General features: G+C 38.4%; 2 protein-coding genes across 3 annotated transcripts in view; both read left to right on the top strand.

Moving 5' to 3' along the window:
* The window catches only part of LOC146575409 (carnitine O-palmitoyltransferase 1, liver isoform-like), a 59,064-nt gene extending 54,890 nt beyond the window's left edge, over nt 1–4,174 (top strand). The window contains exon 19 of the mRNA XM_085270113.1: nt 1,738–4,174. Coding sequence (XP_085126239.1) covers nt 1,738–1,866 — 129 coding nt within the window. The 3' untranslated portion in view covers nt 1,867–4,174. The remainder of the gene's footprint in view (nt 1–1,737) is intronic.
* A 4,759-nt stretch (nt 4,175–8,933) lies between these two features.
* Nucleotides 8,934–19,259, top strand: LOC146575408 (uncharacterized). Of its 2 annotated transcripts, XM_085270112.1 has the most exons (6): nt 8,934–8,945; nt 11,066–11,117; nt 16,161–16,713; nt 17,578–17,733; nt 17,968–18,063; nt 18,189–19,259. In XM_085270112.1, exons 3-6 carry the CDS (start codon nt 16,612–16,614, stop codon nt 18,504–18,506), a joined length of 672 nt encoding a protein of 223 aa, XP_085126238.1. In that variant the 5' UTR covers nt 8,934–8,945; nt 11,066–11,117; nt 16,161–16,611; the 3' UTR covers nt 18,507–19,259. The 2 variants fall into 2 exon arrangements, with proteins under 2 accessions (XP_085126238.1, XP_085126237.1); XM_085270111.1 differs by lacking the exon at nt 8,934–8,945 and having other exon boundaries at nt 10,476–11,117.
* Nucleotides 19,260–19,390: the final 131 nt, after the last annotated feature.

The raw sequence follows: 19,390 nt of genomic DNA, 5'->3' as shown, positions 1-19,390 counted from the left end.
ATCCTCGCAATTCTGAGCCTCAATACCAAATCTTTCCGCACTTAATGTGACTGTGGGTTGATTCCAAGTGTGCAGCAAGCTTTGATGACGTCGTCAGCAACAAAAAAAAGTCTAGAAGATGAAAGGCCTTTTCAGAGGAAAACCGCATTGGATTTCCAGTGAAGTATGTGTCTGATGATGAGAAAAGGGGAACAGTCTGCAAACTAAGGACATCAATTTAGCTCCATATACACTAAGTTGCTGTATTTTATTTATTTTTTTTGTAATTTATCATCAGTGTAGACAACTTGGTTCCTTTGCACAGCACAGGCACAACTCGTATCAGACCTAAATGTTAGTTCTGGCTCAAAATTGGTTACCTGAAATTAAGAAACCTTCAAATTTTGGGGGTTTTGGGAACAAAAAAAATGTATCTTAGGCTCTTATCTAAGCTTAAATGAATCCCAACTCACAAAAGAATAAAACCCTGGGAAGTTTCCTTTGAAAAGTCAAAAAAATATCAACAATATTTCTGTTTTGCTGGTAATAAAAAAAAAAAAGCATCAACATTTTTCGAATGGGGCAAAAACACGACGATGAACCGAGCCTCACAGTGGTAACTTATTGCGGGAGTTTTCACAATAAGCGCACAATCTTGATAAAACAGAATTAAATAGTATTAAATGTTTGGATCCCTAAAATACTCAGTTTACATGATGCAAACGTGACGGTAGGGCCGGTTGAGGATACAGTGAGAAACCTTGATTTCCCTGGGCTTATCGGGAAATCAGTCTTTTTGATTAAAGGACATAATGTCTGGACTGAGTCTTCTCAGACAGAAAGACAAGACAACCTGAAAACACAACCTCTGACAGGAAAAAGCAATGACAACATTTGTTCCTGTTTTTTCTGAGAATGTTGAGATTCGTCTGATTCACTTTATGCAAGAAAAATTTAAGCATTTTCTGACAGTACTTGGGTTTTGGAACGAGAACTCGGTCCTGTTTTAAAGCAGTCTGTTATGCCCTCCAGTTCATGGAGTTGAGACTAATGTGCACCTTTTAAGGCCTATTCAGTTTTTCATCATGTGGCCTTCACATAACATACTTTTTGTTAGTCAGGGGTCCTTGGGTCCCAGCATTCATGTGGCCCCTTCTTAAAAATCACTAAACCCATTTATACAGTCTTGCCACCAAAACACACATTAAAAGCTCGGGGAAAAGGACACAACGTGTGAGGCATCCGAATGTCCCGAATTCCAGTCTGACTGCACAATGAGTGCGTTCTGCAAAACCAGAGGCTCATCTGAGGAACATTTCGGCCAGGAAATGTTCCTCAGATGAGCCTCTGGTTTTGCAGAACGCACTCATTGTGCAGTCAGACTGGAATTCGGGACATTCGGATGCCTCACACGTTGTGTCCTTTTCCCCGAGCTTTTAATGTGTGTTTTGGTGGCAAGACTGTATAAATGGGTTTAGTGATTTTTAAGAAGGGGCCACATGAATGCTGGGACCCAAGGACCCTTGAAATGAAATTGAAATTAATGTATGAGATCAGTGTCTATAAACATTTTGTTCTTTTTATTTTGAAACTTGCTAAATATCCCTTCTTCATTCTAAAGAGGGGTTGACTTCTCACTTCTGTCCATGTTCTTTCTTCCTTCTCTGTGGTTTTATTTATGTACCCAATAACACGTTTGTCTGCTTTCTACACTTCCCTTTCACTTCTCAATACTTTTTTTCTTTTTTTCCTTCCCAGGACTCTCACAGGTTTGGAGTTCAGATAAGTAAGGCTATGCAGGACATCATGGCTCTTCTCTCAGCTGATCCCAAAACCACCTTGTCATCCAAAGGCACAGGCCAGCCACAGTCCAAGAAGCTCCAGTAAAAACAAAAGCGAAGGAAAGTCGGAGCCAAACAACAGAGAGCTTGTTTCAGAGATACAGATATTTTGTCTTCTGCGGTCTTTAGACAAAACAAACATTTACAGCAGTCTTTCACAGGCCAACAGATTAACATAACTACTGTTGTTGTTCTTTTTTTAAAACCTCCTACTCAGTGACAAAAGATAAGCCACGACGCTCCCGTACCTCATCCGTTCGGAAGCCTCTTGTGCATCAGCACTAAACACACAAACATTCTTGTATTCTGAACTTTAATAATTCAACTTTTTAAAGTTTTCTGTCAGTATATGAAAATCTGTGATCAGCAAAATATGTATTTATGTTGGGAAAAAATGGGGGCAGATGTCATCGCTCGAGGAGGAAATGTTTGGAGGCAGAGAAAGTGAGACGAATGTCCCTGATAATCGGCGGAAAGCATTAAGACGCCCTTAATCTCACTAAAAGTGAAGAGCGCACTGACACCATTCATTACAGCATTATGTTGGAGGTTACTGTGCATGTTGGGCTTTGTTAAAGTCAGTGGACACAGAAAAGGTTGGTTTATCAGCTGGGAGTGATGGTTTCCAGTGAAAGTCTAGTCTCTGTAAACCTGGTCACTCGCTCTCCAGATAAAAGCAGTACATAAGCCTGAATCAATAATTAACAATTTAGTTTAATTTTTAAAACCGGAGAGAGAACCGACTGTTCAGCCACAAAGCACATCGCTTTATATGTGGGCGAGTTTTAGGGAAGCTTCGGGAATCAAAGCCGCATTTTAAAACGATTGTCACGTTTTATTTTTTTAAAATGCTGTTTTTAGTTTGTTTGCTAGCGTGTGGGCTTTTTCTTCACTTATCTTGCTGGTGCTTAGCCACGCTCTGCTAAGGCTTGTTGATACTTACAAAACACTGCTCATAGTAGTGCAAGTAAGAGTCCTGCATTCAAAGATCTCCTCAAGTTCAAGTATTATCAATAAATGTGCTTTTGGATAAAGGTGGTAAAAGTGTAAAGAAAGGGGGGGAAAAGCCAACTACAACTCAGACCTCCAGACAACAAGCTTCAAAAGTCTCTTATCATTTCAAGCTTGAGATTTGGCTCTCCTCACATTCACAGGCCATCCAGTCCAAGAAGCTCGAGTAAAACGGCAAAGAAAAGTTAGACAAATATTCCTTTTAACTGTCCAGACACTGTCCAAAACACAGCTTAAGAAGACACTAACTGGCATTGAGTAAACAACGTGAGACAAGTTATTTACCAGAGGCTTTGAACTTTTGGATCAAATGCGATGTAACTAGAACAAACGTTAAATGAGAAGTCTTTGGCCCAGCTGGAAGATTTCGCGTCTGTTGTTCTTTCTTTATCGGGGAAGTGCTGAGAGCACCAGAAACAGACTGCAAAGCAAGACAGAGTGATGAGAAAACGCTGTGAAATGACCGAATGGGCGTCTCTGATGGCTCACAACATCAAGTTAGAGCTTTCAGGCTGTGTTCTGTCTGGGATCCAGGGATGTTATTAAAAGTGCAGCATTTTAAGAAGGGAACAGAACAATGATGTTCTTTGTGTCGTGTGCTTAGCGTAGCGATTAAAAAGGTGAATGTCGCTTTTGATAAATTTGTGGCTATACTTCTGTATTTTAGTAACAGTTGTTACAGGGGTTATGGGAAGGGCAAGATGGCAGCATGTGATCTACAGATGTTGACAGCTGGGAATACAGCTGTGTTTCTGTGTCTCGCTGCATTCATGTCACTATACAAAGTTATATTTGTTATCTGTTTGTGCCAGACATGATTTGTTCCTGCCAGCTGCTTGCCATTTAAGGGCAGAGTGACAGAAGTACTAACAGCCCACTTGTTATTTTACAATTTTCCACGGGACATAAAGTGGATCGTTCCCACAGAGCCTCTTCTGTATTCAGGTTTAAGAAACATGTTCACAAAGTGAAACTCTTTCAGTGCATTTTTCTCCAATTAGTATACTTCCTGCAGCAAACCTTGTAACGTGTCTTTTTGTTATTATTAACTGTTTCTTTCTTGGTTTTAAATGCTTTGAGGTGTTTGATGTAAAAACAAGTTTGATGCTTGTTTGTTTTTGTTTTTTTTTCTTGACATGTGTGTGTAACCTGGTAACACTTTTGTAACTGCTCGAGTTGTTTCATGATTTTCTTTGGTTGCTGGGTTTTGGGTTTTTTCCCCTTAGTACATCGTTTTCTTTCTAAAATGCATATAAATCTGCATTGTATGCATTTGTGGACTCTGATCACCTTCCACAGATGGATCTGATGCGTTGTGTAAAATAAAATATTTACTGTCTGCACCAGCGTGTCTGTAGCTGATGTCGTATTGTTATCATAATTATGTGTTGAATTTATCAAATTGCTTAGTCCCAGCTCTGCTTTGGACAAGAAGCCCAGAAGTGCTCCAGTTTTCCGACTGGGTCAAATTCTATAATTAGAGCCGAGTCTTTATGTGTCTGTGTCTCAAAGTCACATGCCAGCTGAATAAAGATTTAAATATTTGCTACAGATGATCTGAAGTTAAGAACGGAAGCGAATTCACTGTTGTGAAAGAAGTATTTGCCTTCTTTGTGATTCTTATTTGCATTGCATCATTGCATGTTTGTCACACGAATACTTCAGATTGTCAAAATTTTAATATTCAAGGATGATTCAAGAAAATGCAAAGTGCAGATTTTAAAATGATTAATTGGTTTGTAAAAGTAGACAAATTTTATCCAAACATACCTGGCCATACATGGGGAAAATGCTTACCCTTCTAGATAAAGAAATGCTTTTTGGTTTTTTTAAATCATGAATTAACTGATTAAATGCACTTATTTATTTAATTAACTGATTTAACTGAAAGCTCAGTTCAGTTTTGCCAGATATGTTGCATCAAGAAATCACTGCCAAAGTGAAGTAGGCTAAAAAGAAAAAGCAACACATCTAAAGAAAAGGATGAGAAACAATCAGTCATCCAAGGGCTACAAAGCCATTTCTGACGCTTTGGGAAGTACGGTGATGGCGATGATGGTGAGGCCAGAGCCTCAGAGTTACGGCAGCAGGGTTCAGAATTCGGGTTCTAACGCAATACGTGACTTTTCAAATGGTTCCAGTGTTGTGGAAAAAGTAATTGCGGGAATTTAAGCTGTTATAAATGACTTCACCCTAAAGTCTCAAAAATGTGTCAGTCATATCTCTCACAAAGAACATTCCTATCACTGCAATCAGTTTTTGGCAAAGCGTCTTTTGTATTTCATTTAGGTAAAAAACATTATTGACATTAAAAATGTGTTTTCCTCGAAGTTTAGCCAAGATGGCAGCAAAAATTGCAACAGCATCACAGTTTTCTAAACTTACTTGACTTACTTAACAGATCAACAAGAACTGGATTGATGACAATATGGGTACAAATAGGCAGAGTGATAAAGATACAGTACTTCAAAAACAGGTCGTTTATGTATTTTATATATGCCCCCTTCATGAATCCTGTTCCCTACAGTCAATTTACTAATATAAGTAAAGATATTGGACGTAAAAACATCAGAAACCACTTTTTGGCAGCTGATCGGGAGGTTATATCTGGCATAGCTAGCATTTAATGAAAAGAACATAATGCCAAACAGTCTGGGGACGTGTCCAGACTGTCACAGAGTTCACATCCTAAAACAAGTTAACATGAAAATATTGACTTTGTGGTTTTGGAATGTGGGAGGAAGTAGCAGCACCCGGAGGTGCACTTTTCCATATTGGAGACAGTGAGCCTGCTTCACAAAATCTGTATATGTGCAGTACCAACATGGATTAATCAGAGATCTGACATGTGATTTTGTTCATACTCCAGCAAACATCACAAATGGCCTCGTGCATAGGAAACCAGGCACAGCAATAGTTTTTTCATTCATTACGAATAGCTTCCATGCTGGATGTTACCACATACAGTCTTGGTAGTTGGGACTATTCCTGGGATGGACAGATGGAGAATATGGAGGATTTTCAATGCTTGCAGTCAGTTTATTTTCTCATTCTGTTACTTTTATTTCCATATGTTTCATGTCAAACCCTTAGAGGTGGATAGTAGGTTGTCTTAAGGCGAACCACGGAAACAAACTATCTATCTTCATTACTGATCCAGTTTTTGGCTGCAGAGATGCCTCATTGCATCCTGCTGATGTGTCTAAATTAACCCAGTCTATTATTTCACAATCACAGAGCAGTAGCGAGTCTGCAAGGCTCCATAAAATGTCAGAGCTCTGTTGAGCTAAGCATTCCTTCAACATTAACTAGTAATGACTTCATTAATTTCTTTACAAATAAAACTTTCATCCCACAGATGTAATATTATCTACAGCTACTCTTAGTACCATTGATGTTAAGTTAGACTCTTTTTCTCTAATTGATCTTTCTGAGTTAACTTCAATAATTACTTCCTCCAAACCATCAACGTGTCTTTTAGACCCCATTCCTACAAAACTGCTCAAAGAAGTCCTGCCATTAATAAATGCTTCGATCTTAAATATGATCAACCTATCTCTAATGATCGGCTATGTACCACAGGCCTTCAAGCTGGCTGTAGTTAAACCTTTACTCAAAAAGCATCTCTAGACCCAGCAGTCTTAGCTAATTATAGGTCAATCTCCAACCTTCCTTTCATATCAAAAATCCTTGAAAGAGTAGTTGTCAAACAGCTAACAGATCATCTGCAGAGGTTTATTTGAAGAGTTTCAGTCAGGTTTCAGAGCTCAGCACAGCACAGAAACAGCTTTAGTGAAGGTTACAAATGATCTTCTTATGGCCTCTGACAGTGGACTCATCTCTGTGCTTGTCCTGCTAGACCTCAGTGCAGCGTTCGATACTGTCGACCATAATATCCTATTACAGCGATTAGAACATGCTGTAGGTATTACAGGTACTGCGCTGCAGTGGTTTGTATCATATCTATCTAATAGACTCCAGTTTGTGCATGTAAATGGAGAGTCCTCTTCACACACTGAGGTTAATTATGGAGTTCCACAGGGTTCAGTGCTAGGACCAATTCTGTTTACATTATACATGCTTCCCTTAGGCAGCATCATTAGAAGACATAGCATACATTTTCACTGCTATGCAGATGACACCCAGCTCTATCTGTCCATGAAGCCAGATAACACACACCAATTAGTTAAACTGCAGGAATGTCTTAAAGACATAAAGACCTGGATGGCTGCTAACTTTCTGCTTCTTAATTCAGATCAAACTGAGGTTATTGTACTCGGCCCTGAAAATCTTAGAAATATGGTATCTAACCAGATTCTTACTCTGGATGGCATTACCTTGGCCTCCAGTAACACTGTGAGGAACCTTGGAGTCATTTTTGACCAGGACATGTCCTTCAGTGCACATATTAAACAAATATGTAAGACTGCTTTCTTCCATTTGCGCAACATCTCTAAAATTAGAAATATCCTGTCTCAGAGTGACGCTGAAAAACTAGTTCATGCATTTATTACTTCCAGGCTGGACGACTGTAATTCATTATTATCAGGATGTCCAAAAAACTCACTGAAAAGCCTTCAGCTAATCCAAAATGCTGCAGCAAGAGTCCTGACAGGGACTAGAAAGAGAGAGCATATTTCTCCTGTTTTGGCTTCCTGTTAAATCCAGAATTGAATTCAAAATCCTGCTCCTCACATACAAGGTCTTAAATAATCAGGCCCCATCTTATCTTAATGACCTTGTAGTACCATATCACCCTATTAGAGCACTTCGCTCTCGCTCTGCAGGCCTACTTGTTGTTCCTAGAGTATTTAAAAGTAGAATGGGAGGGAGAGCCTTCAGTTTTCAGGCCCCTCTTCTGTGGAACCAGCTTCCAGTTTGGATTCGGGAGACAGACACTATCTCTACTTTCAAGATTAGGCTTCAAACTTTCCTTTTTTTCTAAAGCATATATTTAGGGCTGGACCAGGTGATCCTGAATCCTCCCTTAGTTATGCTGCAATAGACTTAGGCTGCCGGGGATTCCCATGATGCATTGAGTTTTTCCTTTCCAGTCACCTTTCTCACTCACTATGTGTTAACAGACCTCTCTGCATCGAATCATATCTGTTATTAACCTCTGTCTCTCTTCCACAGCATGTCTTTATCCTGTCTTCCTTCTCTCACCCCAACCGGTCGCAGCAGATGGCCCCGCCCCTCCCTGAGCCTGGTTCTGCCGGAGGTTTCTTCCTGTTAAAAGGGAGTTTTTCCTTCCCACTGTCGCCAAAGTGCTTGCTCATAGGGGGTCATATGATTGTTGGGTTTTTCTCTGTATCTATGAAGCGCCTTGAGGCGACTTTTGTTGTGATTTGGCGCTATATAAATAAAATTGAATTGAATTGAATTAAGTTTATTGTTAATTAATAAGAAACTCCAGACGATTCCATTCTGAGCTGAAGAAGCTTCTGATAGGTTAGTAGAGTCCATGTGAGTAAACTGGTGGCACACCTGTGGATGCATATAAGGCAAAACACAGAGGCTGTTTCTGTGTCAGAATTGTGGAGCTCCATAAGTGTGGCTCAGTTTTGAATACAATTTGGTGCCATTTGCAATTAAGAAATACAGACAGTTTCTCTCTTTACTCTTAAAGTTAACAAATATGTTTTTTATATTTATCAATCTAAAAAAATAAACATTTAGTCTGATTTGATGTTACAATTAAAAAAGTTTTTTATCTGAAGAGTACATAAATATCTGGTTTCAACTGCAGTTGAAACCAGATATTTATGTACTATGTATTATCAAATATACACTGAAAAAAGTGATATTAGCTCCTTTTAGATATAGCATATTTTATTTTGGTATATCTTTTTAATTCAAATGAGTAATTCCTGTCTACATATATAATTCGAGTAACTCCAGAATACATTCCCTGCGTTTTAATCCAATTAATTTTAGTTAATTAAATGTAGCTCAAAATGCTTAAGTATGTTTTTCATAGCCTCCTGCTGGGCCATTTTGCGCATGCGTTAGGACAGGCCACCATTTTGCGCGCGGACTGAAAGCAGACGTTTTGTGTGCTGCAAGCGGGCTCAAGTTAATCACACAACTTCGTGTAAAGGTGGACTAGCTTTGGTAAGTAAACCTTTTCCGGTCGTTTTTGTTTTATTTTTTTACCTCAGTCAAAGCATGTTGACTCTTTAAGACGTGTGCACATGGAGAAAGAAGTCTAAGTAGTTGTACACCTCTGAACTTTGTCGTGATTTGACTTAAGCTAGCTATGTGCTCTATTAGCTACTGCTCTATTAAAAGAGTAATTTAAAACTGCTACGTTAAATTGTCATGTTTTTAGCTTAGTTCTGGTGGCACACGTTGTACTAACAAATTATGTAACGAGGCAATTTCTCTGTTGTAGTTAGCTGTGAAGTTCACTTTACAGTCGCCTGCAGTTTTAAGTGGAGAAATCGTCCCTCCCGCCACAACATTGGCATTAAGGAATAGTCGGGCGGGGGAGGGGGCTTCTGAACGCACCTGCACAGTCAGGGGTGCAGTAGGAAATAAGTAGGATTGGCGTTGCACAACGTCTTTTGTGCAGAAACAAATAATGGTTGTAAACTGTGGAGGAGAATAACTCAGTGGTTGCCAAAAATGTGAGATCAAAAGGCACTGAGAGTGATGTTTGTCAGGACTGAAATTAACTCAGAAAAGAAGTTGCTTCACTTGATAGAGCTGAGTGCGAGACCTGTCAGCGGTCTGGTTTAGCATTTGAAGCCTCGCTACCTGCTTCCAAACCGCTGCATTTAATCTCAGAGAAAACTAACACAGAGAAGTAAAGCAAGTGTGTAAGTTCATCTCTGTATGTTTGCATAGTATTTCCATGTTGAGCTTAACAACCGATGTATGGAGCCACAGCTGGACTGGCTGTCAGAGTTTTGTATTGAGGGAGAAAGGAAGCGATTTGTTTCGTACTTCAGCTAGAATGAAAAAAGACACAAAGCTGGAGTTATTCGGTGTCTTCATGCTGAACAGCTAAAACTTCTTCCCTCATTCTCCCCCCTCCCTCTCCTGTTGCTACTTCAATCATGAAACTGATCGATTATCAGCTGATCGGCTTTTCTGTCGCTAGTCCTGCCTCTCTTGTTTGTTAATCGCCCAGTTTGCGCTAGAAAGTGGAAAACGGCAGATAAACAACAGCAGCACTTTTAAGCTTGATCAGCTGTTACTAGAATTTTTTTAATATTACTTTCTAGTATCTGCTTGTGTTTTCTGAAGGCACAGCCGTAATAGCTGCTGGTCATGATATCAGTTTGTATATGTGGTGAGAAGGAAACATGAAGGTGAAACCAGGAGAAGTTTTTACTGAATCATTAGAGCTGAACAGGTAATGAAGAAACAGGTTTACATTTTAGGTGACATGAATGAGTTGAAAGGAAGTTATGAACTGTTTCTGAGAGACAAATAACACCAGGATCCTTTTCTAAGTAGCTGACAGCTGGTAACTGTGCAGGGGCGGGTCTAGCAAAGTGTTGTCAGGGGGGCAGGTAGGGCATTAACAAGGAAAGGGGGGTATAAATAATTTTCTTTCTTATTCTCATTTAAAATGTCTAGCTTTTAATAAATAATTATCTAAATCTTACAAGCAAAGTGGTGATCTGGTTAAATGTATAGAAATATGTTGAATCGAATTATTGTAGGAAAATAATTGTTTCTGTGCATTAAAGTAGATTACGTCAATTAAGCATTATGAGACAGAGGGTGGGGGGTGGTTTCCTAATATTTTTGCTGGGAGTTGGCAGCCCTATTAGTTAGGTTGTTTAATATTTCTATGTACTGTTTAGAATACCTGAATAAGGAGGATGGTGTAAGTTTTTTTTAGGTTGATCAGTATTGCTGAAGTATAAAATATTTTGAGTGCAGTGTATTTTTTGCATACAGGTATAACAGAATAGTTTTAATGTTTTTTTTTAAACTGAGTATGAACTTATACAAAATGCAGCAAAATATTTATTTAAAAAACCCAGTTTTATTTATTATAAAATACACTATCGGATTCGCATCGGCAGATAATCAAAGTTATGATATCGGTATCGGACATTAAAAAAAATGGTATCGTGCCATCTGTAGTTTTTACAGAGGCACAAGTAAGATTTGTTTTTTTTACAAGGGAGTATCATGAAGTAGCTTGGAAATGGTAATTGTTTGTCTTTCTAAAGTCCTCATTTTAATTTTTTGTATTTGTGTTCCTTTTCTGGCAGATTTTCTTCCCCTTATGTGTTATTGTTTATTCGAGGAAACTGTGTTATTTTGGTAAGTACATGCAAATTCTTTACATATTTATCACGACAGTATTGCATTGACAAGTTTATCTATCTCATCTTAAGGGTTCTTGTGATTATTAATATTGATATTAATTAATATCAATTATTACATATGATTAATATAGTTTAAGAAAAGATGCCTCTATATTTTGTACAGTTTTTTGTTTTTGTTTTTTTTAATATATAAAGACTAGGGCGTAGAACACTGATTCCATGTGTTGCCAACAGTTCCCATCCTTTAGAGAAAATTATTTAAAGTTGAACATGAAAGTTGGTGGCTGTAACATATTAGTTTTTATTTTTTCCTTTTATTTGATTGTTCAATTGGCACTGTTATGGTATTGCTTTCTAACCTGATCAGATTTTAGGTGCACTCTAGATCAGTGTTTCCCAACCCTGTTCCTCAAAGACCTCTGTTCTGCATTTTTTTAGATGCCTCCTTGCATCGCCACACTGATTTGAACTAATGTTTAGCCTAATTTCTTCAAGTTGTGCACAAGTCTGTCACTGACATAGTTAATATGTCAGGGTGCACTGAAGCAGAGAAACATCAAAAATATGCAGGATGGGCATCCTCAAGGAACAGAGTTGGGAAAAGAATGCTCTAGATCAGGGGTGCTCAATCCCAGTCCTCGAGAGCTACTGTCCTGCAGCTTTTAGATGCATCCTTGTTCCGACACAGCTGAATCAAATGAATGGCTTGTTATCAGGCCTTCTCCAAACTTGATGGCATGCTGAAGAGGTGATCAAACATTTGATTCAGCTGTGTTGGAGTAGGGATGCATCTAAAAGCTGCAGGACAGTAGCTCTCGAGGACTGGGATTGAGCACCCCTGCTCTAGATAATACAGCCTACAAGCATACTTCTAAGATGCATCCATTCTTGTAGGTTAACCACGGCTAAAGTTTTCTTTGTGTAAAGTACTAAGTGTGTTTTTTGTTTTTGTTTCAAATTTTCTCTCTTTGTCCAGTTTATGTGGAAGTGTAAAGACTGCAGTGCAGAAGTTTCTAGACGATCAGAACTTCTTAAGCACTATAGACTGAAACATAGTCATTTTGGGCGTGGCCATCACATTAAGTGCCTATATCCTGAGTGTCCATGTCTTTTAAAGACTTGGAATTAGGGCTGGGCGATATGACCCAAAATTCATATCTCGATATTTTTTAGCTGGATGGCGATATAAGATATATATCTCGATTTTTTTTTTTTTTTTTTTTTAAGCCATAAGTTAAGAACAAAAAGAGAGTTCTTAGTCACACTGTGTCCCAGATGTCACACGGGCACTTTTATTTACATACAGCGTAGATATTACTCAAAAATAAATTATCAGCATATATTAAATAATCATGGTCCATAAATAAAAGAAAACAATGTTGTTTTTGTGCATAACAAAAAGCTCACAATTGTGCAGTCAAAATGTAAACTAATAGACGCTGAGCATAATAACAAAGAGACAGATTTCACAGCTGCTCCACGTCTCTGAACAGGTCCTTATACACACACAGTACGTATCACTCCGCGAGGCTCCTCCTCTGTAGCCGTAATTCTCCGACAATCCATCAAGCGGTGCAGCTCCGTAGCTTAGCAAAGTCATATTAAAACATTTTTTGACAGATTGCTGAGCGCTGTGTACCACATAAAATCGGTTCGCGGTCAGTAAGCACAACCAGAATTCATACATAAGGCGCACTGTCGATTTTTGAGAAAAGGAAAGGATTTTAGGCCGTGCAGCCCCTCTGGGCTGCATGTCGTTAGCGCGGTTAGCTCGCTAACACGTTGACGCCATCCAGCCCCACGCACGGTAACTCGCTAACGGAGATTTTCCGCTTTCATCTTGTCATTGCCTGCAGGTGAAGCTATGGGGGAGTTGTGTTCAGTGCAGGAGAGGCGAGGCCGAGTAACGTTGCGTAGAGACAAAAGTGGACGAAAGAGAGGCAAACCTGCGGCTCCACAAGTATAATTATAACGTAACATAGACTATATCGATATAAACGATATTGTCACATCTTATATCTCGTATGAAAATATATCGATATTTTTTAAAAACTCGATATATCGCCCAGCCCTACTTGGAATTCACTTCTGATACACTTGTCAAGGAATCATAGCAATACCCCAGAGCACTCTGACAAATTTACAACTTTTTCCTGTCAGTTATGTTGTTGTAGTGAATTAGGAACAGAGCGTGAATATTTAGTGCACATTAGCCGTCATTTAAAAAACAATGAGACAGTAACATGTATGTTTAAAGGTTGTGACTACAAATCAAATATTTACAGTACCTTTAAGTCACACAAAAGTTGCAAGCACAGTTTACACTCGCTGGTAGACTTCAAAGAGGATATTGTCAGAGGATCTTTTGCAACTGAAACTGCAGAGCATGATGCTTCAAATGCTGAGGAATTGTGGGGTGGCGAACAGCCTGTTGATTTAGAGACATCAAATGATCATGAAGACGTAGTTCAGCTAAAGCTTGCGGCAGTGTTATTAAAACTAGAAAATATTTTTCACGTTCCAAGTGCTGCAGTTGATGAACTTTTGGAGGAACTTCAGTATTTGTTGGGCACAGCATCTTTGTGTACGGCAGCAAAAGTTATCCAAGACACATTGAACAGTCACAGCTTGCAAATAGACCAGTCAGTCATTGAAGAACTTGCATCTGCACTGTGTACATCTAATCCTGTGTATAAATCGGTAGGTAAAGGTTGTCCCCTAGCAACATCCTTTAAGCGCAAAAATTTCTACAAGGAAAATTTTAAAGTTGTAGAGCCTGTAGAGTATGTTTTGGATGAAAAAAATAAAAGAACATTTCAGTATGTTCCAGTTTTAAAGGTTTTACAGCAGCTTTTCAGTGATTGCCACCTTCTTGCTAAGGTTTTGGATGGTAGTCGCATAACAGAACAAAGTGGGGAAGAAGTGATTTACAGGTCTTTTAGGGAGGGGTTGTTTTTCAAAGAAAACAGTTTTTTATCAGCAGGTGAATTGCGAGTTTTACTGAATTTGTATATTGACGATTTTGAGATTTGCAATCCACTTGGCACTTCCCGTAAAAAGCACAAAATCTGTGCCATATATTGGACTCTTAGCAATTTACCACCTGCTTGCCATTCATCACTGACTTCCATTTATCTGGCTTTACTCTGCAAGTCTGAAGATGTAAAGACATATGGATATGAAAAGATTCTAGAGCCCTTGTTGAGTGATCTTGTTACTTTGGAAAGTCAAGGGATTTTTATTGCACATCTTGGAGAATTTGTCAGGGGCACAATACAGTGTGTCATAGCAGATAATTTAGGAGCACACAGTATTTCTGGATTTATTGAGAGTTTTTCAGGTGAATACTTTTGCAGATTTTGTGAGGCCAAAAGATCTGATATTCAAGAAACAGGTTAGTTCAGGTGTGTTTACTCTGAGAAGCAAAGAGACACATGAAATGCATGTAAGTTCTGCACAGAGTTCTGCAAAACCATGTCACGGTGTTAAAAGACGGTGTGTTTTCTCTGCACATCTCTCCCATTTCAGTGTTTGCAGTGGATATCCTCCAGATATTGCACATGACATATTTGAGGGCATATTACCAGTTGAGTTGGCATACTGCCTGAATATCTTAATTTTGAAAATTTTTTTTACACTTGACAGCCTCAATGAGTCCATTCTGACATTTCCCTACAAATGGGCAGACAAGAGTAATCGCCCTCATGCTATTCCCAGGACTTTCATGCAGAACAAAAGCATTGGAGGAAATGCTCATGAAAATTGGAGTCTCTTACGATTCCTTCCATTGTTGGTAGGACACTTGGTACCTCCAGATGAAACAGCTTGGCAGGTAATTTTGGACCTAAAGGATATTGTTGAACTAGTTGTTGCACCAGCACACACAGAAAAATCAATTGCTTTCCTTGAGTCTAGAGTCTCTGACCACAGATGTAGGTTGAAAGAGCTGTTTCCAGGACTGAAGCTGTTACCAAAACATCATTTTGTGGAGCATTATCCACAGATGATTAAATTCTTTGGGCCACTTGTTGGCATGTGGACCATGAGGTTCGAGGCAAAGCACAGTTTTTTCAAACAGGTTGTTCGTCACACACGGTGCTTTAAAAATGTGCTACTGTCACTGGCAGTGAAACATCAGTTCATGATGGCATACCACTTGGAGTCTGTCACAACTGTAAGGCCGAGCCTAACTGTCTCAGCTGTTTCTACTGTCTCTGTTGACATTCTGCATCATGATGTACAGCGAGACTTGAAGATTAAATTCCCTGATATTACCCATATTCAGCTCACAAAGAATGCTTCTGTGAATGGAACAAACTACAGGCCTGGCATGATTGTAGTTTATGGCTCCTCTGCTGGATTGCCTGAATTTGCAGAAGTTGTCCAAATGGTTGTTGTGGAGGAAAACCTGAGCTTCATTGTCAAAGAGATGGGTGCCTGGTATAGGGAGCATTTTAGAGGTTTTGAACTTTTTCCCACATCACACTTGGTGCCTTGGTAGACCAGTACCCCTTGGCAGATTACAGGATTGGAGGCCGGCGAATGGTCATACTTAAAAGATTCATACATATAGAAGGTAGTAAATGTTGTCTTCAATTGCATGTGTTCAGTTGCATGTGTTCAGTTGCAGTTATCTTCATGGCAACAGGAGGGGTACCACAAATGTTTAGCTTATTTTTAATAAGGATTGGATACTTCCCACAAGGGTAATATTTTTTTTTTCCATTACATTTGAGTTCTTTTGGCCAAACATGCCTCATGTTGTCATGTGTCTTAAAAAAACATCATTGATGATGCTCAAAACATTTTGATAAAGGATGAATTGCAACACATACCACTAAAAGCAAAGTGACACTTTTTGAGGATTCTGGCTGACGTATGCAAAAAACCCAGTATGAAGCTATAGAATAAAATTAAATAAACTGCTTTTTACCCGTAAAACCTGTGTTGCAGTTCTGCACTCTTGTGCTCCCTAATAAAATTATTCAATGCAAAGTATTTTAACTTTTTTTTTTCTCCTAATGTCTTTAAAAATCAGATTGAAGAATGGCAGAGCAGCTGAAGCTGAGAGTCATTGTGGCAGATGATGATTTTAGGAGACTTGACGTTCCATCTGGGATGCCAAGAACTTTGACTGATCTTCAGAGCACAATTTGCCAAGCATTTGGAATTGAAAGAGACTTTCGTATTCAATTCATGGATCCTGACTTCAATAATGAGTTTATGAACATAACATCAATGCAAGACATTCAAGACCGAAGTACAATCAAACTTGTGTACATGGCAAATCTGGATACAAGTGCATCTTTGTCAAAGCAGTATCCCACACAGTATCCCACATGCAAAATTGACCTCAGCCTAAAAAGGCTGAGGTCAATTTTTGTCCATTACACCCAGCTGGCGAAACGGATGACAGTCTAGAAAACATCAGGGTTGAGCTTTTGACCGACGTCAGACGAAGAAACAGTGCCTCAGATGTAAGACAGAAGATGTCAAGAACATTTTCCTACCGTAGACAAGAGGTGGTGCAGGGAAGTCCAACTGCTGGGGAGTTTAAAGCTAGGTGGCCTGCACTTTTCCAGATTAATGAGGTAAAGGCATGCTTTTTTTTTTTTTTGCTGAGTGTTCTTTTCAGTAATTCCTTATGTTATACATTAATTAATCTGGGCCACTTGGATTAAGACGATCCCTAATATAGGTATAAAGAGGCTGGCATTTATAGTGATTGACCTGTGTACCGTACAGAGTATTTATTTGAGCAGCACTTAAAATACAAGTTGTGTATGAAAAACATAAGTGACTTAAAGTGTAGAAACATGAATAAAATAAATTTTTGATTGTTTAAGTAAGTTTGCACTACATATAGGGCCCAAACTATTTTATAGTGAGTTTGATTATTGAAATGATTGATTAATCATCTCAATAATTAATAGAGTGAAATCAGATTATCAATTGTGAATTAACCTAAAACCTTTCATTTAGCTATTAGTTTTTAGTTAGCCTCAGATTGTTAAAAGCATGTGCTAAACAAATGTAAATTAAAAATGTGATGAACAAACTTTGTTGCTCATAAGATAAAAAAATAAATGGGTCAAGTTAAAACCCCTAAGACCTCTCACCACCGAGAGGTGCTGACCTCACAGGTGAGACACTCCCACCAGCGGACAAAGAGCACAGGAAAATGTGTTGCCAACCACCTGAAACAGACAAATATCTGCTTTTTAAAACCCTTTAAACCCGCTAAATGGACTGATGCCATTCATTTCTTCTTTGATTAACAGTAGTAACATCCTTTAGCATATGGGTTAGTATACAGTGCATAATCATGCTTTATGAAGTGATGGCAATTACATTGTAGCATTTAATGAAGAAATAACAAAATAACCATACCAATGATTAAGCACCAGTCTTCTTTTTTTTTTTTTTTTTTTTTTTTCTCTGTGTGTGTGATACAGGTAAATGCTGAATTCCAGCGTATTACAACACTTCAACTGGAGACGACCTTCGCGGCACAGTTAGACAGAATTACACCTCGGCTGATGACAGTTTTCCAGAAGAAGGGCGGTGTTTCTGGGCAGAAACTTGCCCACCACTTGCAGATCATGCAAGAGGTAAATCTGAATATTGCAAATTCTATTTGGATTTAATTTGTCTTAAGTGGCAAGTCACTGGTGAGTCAAATAAGCCATTTTAGGTGACCGGCCAAGCAATCTAAATTTTGAAATTTTCATATATAAATTTTATTTACTATGTTTGAACTGACTTATGATAAAATTTACTTATTGCGAATGTCAGACATTGTTCTTTTTTCCAAATTGGTTTAATCAGCAACTCTCTTTAAACAGGCTGAAAGTGATGTTAAAGTGAAGAGGGAAGCAGTTCTCAGGGCACTTTGCCTCTACCTTGGTGAAGAGGACGGAAGCCTTATTCGGGAGTACTTGGTAAGTCATTGTTAGCAAGTCATCTATACACACACTTCTTAGATATTTGCACACACACACAAACGACTAGATTGGAATTTAATTGTAGAGTTAATTTTTCTTTTACCTTTTTATTAAATGTTTAGGACATTGAAGGAGATGACATCCAGAGAGGCCTAAAGAAGCACACCATGGGCATTTATGTCATCAACAAGGAGGATGGACAAAATGGACATTATGATGACATTGGAATATTTGTTGAAGGGGAGATGGTCATGGACAACATTGGATCTCCGGCCCAAGCTTGTGCATTGATGCTTGGAGTAATCTATGCACTAAACCTAGCCTACCCCAAGGAATTGAGGCACTATTATGAATTCATTCAGAAAGTGTTGATGGGATTGGATGGGAAAAAGCTCTCCCCCAAAGTCCTTGGGCTGAAGAACAAAATTGCTACTGGATAGGAAGATTTCTAAAACCACACATCCATTTACATTTTGTTATGTAAATTACCAATGACTGGTGCTCTTGTGAAAAGGAGTGAAATATTTGTATAACCATCATTCGTTCTCACGTTCTGTGTTATGTTTTGATTGAACATTTTCACTTTCAATAATGAATGTTTCACGTTTGGTACATTTGAGTAGCTTGAAGAGCAACTTTGTAATTATTCAGTTTACCGAAGCAATTTTTCTTTATTCCGGTCCTTGATAGCTGCTGCCCTATAATCAGTGTTAACTCACCTGATTTAAAAATAAATAAATAAATAAATAATAATTGCATGATTACCACACTGCAGCACACTGGTAACACTTTAGGACTATTGTTTTGAAGCAAGTATGTTAGGTCAGAAAACATGTAAAACATTAAGAATCCTCAAGGAAGGACTAGAATGGAAAGCAGTAAGGAAAACACAAGTTTAGTTTTAAGTCTAATTACCTTATTAAAATGCAATTTCTAAATATGGATCGCAGAACAGCAAGTCTGAAACTTTGGTTAGTTTGTGGATGCATCAGTTTGTAATTGTGATACTTTATACTGCTGGCAGTGTTTTATTCTTTGTTAGAGGAAGAGAAACATTGGTTAACATTTCTCTTGTCTGTTGTTTCTGTTTTGTTTGAATAGAGCTTTTTAAAGCTATTAGTTCATAGGCAAAAGTTTTGTAATTTGTATTATACAAATTACAGCAATTTCCCTTACATGTGGATTCTTATTCTGTTTGCAACAAATTTTGCATTAATAAATGATGTGAAAGAATTTTGTAGTTTTCATTATTGGCGTTATTAAAAAGAACTACAAATCAGGGTAAGCAATATTTTTTTTAAGTAAAATTTACTTAATTGAAATA

The sequence above is a fragment of the Mchenga conophoros genome, linkage group LG4, assembly GCF_057382185.1.
Source record: "Mchenga conophoros isolate Kocher_MC1m ecotype Shallow Benthic linkage group LG4, M_conophoros_male_GT1.1, whole genome shotgun sequence".
Taxonomy (NCBI): Eukaryota; Metazoa; Chordata; class Actinopteri; order Cichliformes; family Cichlidae; genus Mchenga; species Mchenga conophoros.
Note: the sequence above shows the minus strand (reverse complement) of the source record. Positions and strands in the feature narration are given on the sequence as shown.

Excerpts from the sequence above, each read along its gene's own strand:
- LOC146575408 (XM_085270112.1), top strand. The coding sequence starts at position 16,612 with ATGTCAAGAACATTTTCCTACCGTAGACAAGAGGTGGTGCAGGGAAGT. Across the intron at positions 17,734-17,967 it reads ACTTGCAGATCATGCAAGAG|GCTGAAAGTGATGTTAAAGT; the intron begins GTAAATCTGAAT and ends CTCTTTAAACAG. Across the intron at positions 18,064-18,188 it reads GCCTTATTCGGGAGTACTTG|GACATTGAAGGAGATGACAT; the intron begins GTAAGTCATTGT and ends TTAAATGTTTAG.